At 43.9% G+C, this 5,000-nt stretch overlaps 1 protein-coding gene across 1 annotated transcript in view; it reads left to right on the top strand.

The window, feature by feature from the left end:
• Positions 1–479, top strand: part of LOC114572902 (T-lymphoma invasion and metastasis-inducing protein 2) — a 51,819-nt gene extending 51,340 nt beyond the window's left edge. The window contains exon 23 of the mRNA XM_028604681.1: positions 1–479. This exon is cut by the window's left edge and continues 525 nt beyond it. Coding sequence (XP_028460482.1) covers positions 1–28 — 28 coding nt within the window. The 3' untranslated portion in view covers positions 29–479.
• Positions 480–5,000: the final 4,521 nt, after the last annotated feature.

Below are 5,000 nucleotides of genomic sequence, written 5' to 3'. Positions count from 1 at the left end.
GGCTGCTTATCACACGCTGCAGAGCTAACATGCTAACGTTATCACACACTGCAGAGCTAACATGCTAACGTTAGGGGGTGTGTAGTGCTACCGGAGCGCACCAGAACGAGGCTGCAGACCAAAACCTGCTGGTACCTTAACCATAAATAGACGAATAGAGGAAAAATATCACAATAAACACAACAAGAGCCCTCACAAAAAAATCATCCACGGGACACACCAAACAGACTTGAATCACTGACCTCGCCAGACTGTCAGACGGCCGATTTACAAAAGCTTGTCACTGGGGTGGTACCCTCTAAGGTAAATTGTTGTACTCAAGAAAAAAAGGGGAAGTTCTCTGCGCTTCTGCAGACCACAACAAGCCGGTGCAACCAAAGCAGGACACAACAGCACAAATAGCAAAAAATTGCTGGTGCAACACAGATGTCTTCTACTTGATGATTTTATTTCTTAAGGTGCATAACAGTGACTAACGTTTCGATGTATAGTTACATCTTCATCAGAGATACTCTACTCTGAAATAAAATCATCAAATAGAAGACATCTGTGTTGCACCGGCAATGTTTTGCTATTTGTACATTGTTGTACCTTGGAACAGAAGAGCAAATTTGTACCTTACTTGTTTGTACCTTCTAAAGGGACAATAATGTACCTTAAGGTACAACAAAGTACCTCCTGAAAATGTAGAATTTTGTCCCATTAAGGTACCGCCCCAGTGACAAAGCCATTTTGTACCTTTTAGTGGCAAAAATTGAAAGTGGCTTTCAATTCCTTAAGAAGTGAAAGAAAAAAGGCAAAAGCTTGATTGTTGTTGTTGTTTTAGACATTTATTTTAGTTAACATTAAGGTACAAATATGCCTTACACCTCGGACATTCCACAATGTACAGTGGAAGGTGCATAATTGTACCTTAAAGGTACATTTTCGTACTTTTAAGGGTTAAGTTTGTACCTTAGGGAACAAAAATGGACCTATATTGTACCTCTTTTTCTGACAGTGAACAGTGGTTACATAACCTTTTGAAACAAGCCAGTGTTTAACCGTAGGTACGCTCCGGTATAGCGCTACACCCCCGGCTAACATGCTAACGTTGAAGAGGAGGCTGACGTTAGAGCTACTAGACGACTGGAGCCCCGGGAGAGGAAACTAAACTCCACATACTGCAAACCGTTTATCAGACCTGCAGAAGTTGTCCCATCAACATATGACGAAGGATTCACTCAGATGTGAACTCCTAAACACACTGCTGACTTTCATCTCGACAACTACACCGATGTCTGGGGGACATCTGGGATATCACAACCTCTGGCCGCCATCTGATTGGCCGCGATAACAACAATAATTCCTACCTCACACACACACACACACACACACATATATATATATATATATATATATATATATATATACTCACAGACACACACACACAGACAGGCACACACACAGATTCATTTTTGAAAATCACATCCGAACAAATCCAAACTGGAGTAATTTTGTAGAACAGCCATGTGAAGGAACTCAAGTTAAAAATGATTATTATTAAGAGAAGAGAAGAAAATTGTGAGAAGAAACTTAATCTCATAAAATATTTCAACTCTATAGAGGCCCTATGTTCCCAAATGTTCTTAAAATTAGGCCCTATGTTAGGGTTAGGGTTACATTCCATCTGTAGTCCTTTGCTACTGGATAATAGTGTAATAATTGGGTGTAATTGGCTATCAAATTGGAAGAAAGGGGGATGAAATATGACACAAATTTATTAAAAAAGGAACTGTGGGAACATAGGGCCTAATTTTGGAAAATAAATCTTAGAAATGTGGGAACTGTGGGACCATAGGGCTGTGGGACCATAGGGCTGTGGGACCATAGGGCTGTGGGACCATAGGGCTGTGGGAACATAGGGCTGTGGGACCATAGGGCTGTGGGACCATAGGGCTGTGGGACCATGGAGCTGTGGGACCATAGGGCTGTGGGACCATAGGGCTGTGGGAACATAGGGCTGTGGGAACATAGGGCTGTGGGAACATAGGGCTGTGGGACCATAGGGCTGTGGGACCATAGGGCTGTGGGACCATAGGGCTGTGGGACCATAGGGCTGTGGGACCATGGAGCTGTGGGACCATAGGGCTGTGGGACCATAGGGCTGTGGGACCATAGGGCTGTGGGACCATAGGGCTGTGGGACCATAGGGCTGTGGGACCATAGGGCTGTGGGACCATAGGGCTGTGGGAACATAGGGCTGTGGGACCATGGAGCTGTGGGACCATAGGGCTGTGGGAACATAGGGCTGTGGGACCATAGGGCTGTGGGAACATAGGGCTGTGGGAACATAGGCACACTCCCGATGATCCGTCACGTTTCAGGACGGTAACTAACAAACACACCTCAAACCTCCAAAACCCTTCCAGGAAATATGGATTCTCTTTCAACTTTTTTAAGGATTTTGTGTTGAACAACCATGGAGTCTTTTGATTCCTGTCAGAAGAAAAGTTGTATTTTTTGTGAGGAACCTTCTTCAAAATGTTGGATATAACAGCGTGGATTTAACAGTTCTTACGAGGACCGATGACTCGATCACTTACGAGTGATCTCAGAACCCTAAAAAACACATATCTGGAGCTCATTTATTTTTTTACACGACTACATTTACTACAGTTTTGATTCCCGGGAAGAGCTCTCTTCGTCTGATGGATCTCTGCTCACTTCCTTTTTTATTACATTTTAATATCATAACTCTCGTTCTTTTTTTTTAAATCGGAGCTCACTGTGTTCTCGACAGAAGAGGATTCATCTTCAAAAACTTCAAAAAAAGCAGACGAATGTTGGGACTCTTTGTTTTTCAGTATTTTGTTGCACTTCTCTGCCTGAAGGCGTTATTACGGCTTACTGGTTATTTCAGGGATGCACCGAATCCAGATTTTTGGGGTTCGGCCGAAGACCGAAGCCACTGGTTAAAATTCTGCTGAGTCCTCCTCCCATCCTCAGTCCATGAACACAGTAAACATTAGGAAGTAAACATTAGGAAGTAAACATTAGGAAGTAAACAACGTCCACAGCCTCTAAAATAGTTAAATGCTTGGCCGGGTTGGCTCAGTGGGTAGAGCAGGCGCACATATACTGAGAGGTTTATGCCTCGACGCAGCGGTCTAGGGTTTGAATCAGTGACAATGAGTGACAATTTTGTTAGGCAAATTTCCGCTAACCAGAGTATGATGAAGGCATGTTGGGTGGGTGAAATTAGAAAGCTAACGTTAGCTAACGAGCAGCAGCCGGCCGTTCGGTCGCTCCGCTCCCGCTTACTGTAGGGAGAACAGCTGACAGCACGGGAGAGGCACCGTCTGGTTAACACCAGTTTTTAGCTGTGACTGTCCTTCCTTTGCTGTACCTGAAGTTGCTGCATTCTGGCTGCTGTCTGGAGATTCCTTCGTGCACAACTCGTATTCTTTCAGATGTTTCAGACCAGATGTTGTAACAGCGGCCATGTTGTGTATAGTTTAGGGTCCTCGCCACCACCAGACCAATCGGCACTGAACAGATTGAACATGTAGCTGGACTTGAATGGCCTTCTTTTGACTGAAAGTACTGCCAAACAACAACTTTTTCTGCTCACCAGATCCATGTCCACTTCCTCACAGCCTCCTGCTCACCAGATCCATGTCCACTTCCTCACATCCTACTGCTCACCAGATCCATGTCCACTTTCTCACAGCCTACTGCTCACCAGATCCATGTCCACTTTCTCACAGCCTACTGCTCACCAGATCCATGTCCACTTTCTCACAGCCTACTGCTCACCAGATCCATGTCCACTTCCTCACAGCCTCCTGCTCACCAGATCCATGTCCACTTTCTCACAGCCTACTGCTCACCAGATCCATGTCCACTTTCTCACAGCCTACTGCTCACCAGATCCATGTCCACTTTCTCACAGCCTACTGCTCACCAGATCCATGTCCACTTTCTCACAGCCTACTGCTCACCAGATCCATGTCCACTTTCTCACAGCCTACTGCTCACCAGATCCATGTCCACTTTCTCACAGCCTACTGCTCACCAGATCCATGTCCACTTTCTCACAGCCTACTGCTCACCAGATCCATGTCCACTTGCCGATTTGGCTGAATTCATTAAGAATCTAAGAAAGGTAGAGCTGCCCCTCAGGTATTGAGTATTGAAAATTGCCTCGCCATGTGATACCCAATTTCAAACTCAGGGCTGAACATTAAGTGTTGCCCGATGGCCCTTCCCGGCCAGGCGTCATCGTATCTTAATCATGGGATTTAAAAGCACCGTTGGCCGTGGCCGGGTTAGCTCAGTTGGTAGAGCGGGTGCACACGTGTGGAGGTTTGCTCCTCAACGCAGCGGTCAAGGGTTCGACTCCGACCTGCGGCCCTTTGCTGCATGTCATTCCCCCCTTCTATCTCCCCTTTCATGTCTTCAGCTGTAATAAAGGCCTAAAATGCCCCCAAAAAATTCTATATAAAAAGAAAATTTTTTAAAAAAGCACCGTTTACCAATCAAGAAGTGCGTTGACGCTTGATGTTTTTGACGGGTATTTTAACGGCATTATTGACACTTTTTTAGTTTGACACCTGACGTTTTCTCAATATTTTGACATTTGTTGTTTGACTTTTTTTCAAACTTATTTTCAACTTTTTTTTCAGTTTTTTTCGACTTTTTTTTGTTTTTTTTCAAACTTTTTTCCAATTAATTTTTTTTCTAACTTTTTTCGACTTACCTGACGTTTTCTCAATATTTTGTGACACTTGTTTTTTCGACTTTTTGTTTTTAACTTTTTTTCTAACTTTTTTCGACTTTTTTTTTTCAATTTTTTTTGTTTTGTTTTTTTCGAAGAATTGTAAAAACGGGTCAGTAAAAACGGACTCCTAGCAAGTAGAAATGTTGACCCAACCCCGTTAAAAAGCCCAATATTCGGCCGAATCCGAAGCCAAATCCTGGATTCGTTGCATCCCTAAAAATTCAAAAATCAGACGAAT

The sequence above is a fragment of the Perca flavescens genome, chromosome 18 (genome assembly GCF_004354835.1).
Source record: "Perca flavescens isolate YP-PL-M2 chromosome 18, PFLA_1.0, whole genome shotgun sequence".
In the NCBI taxonomy this organism is placed as follows: Eukaryota; Metazoa; Chordata; class Actinopteri; order Perciformes; family Percidae; genus Perca; species Perca flavescens.
Note: the sequence above shows the minus strand (reverse complement) of the source record. Positions and strands in the feature narration are given on the sequence as shown.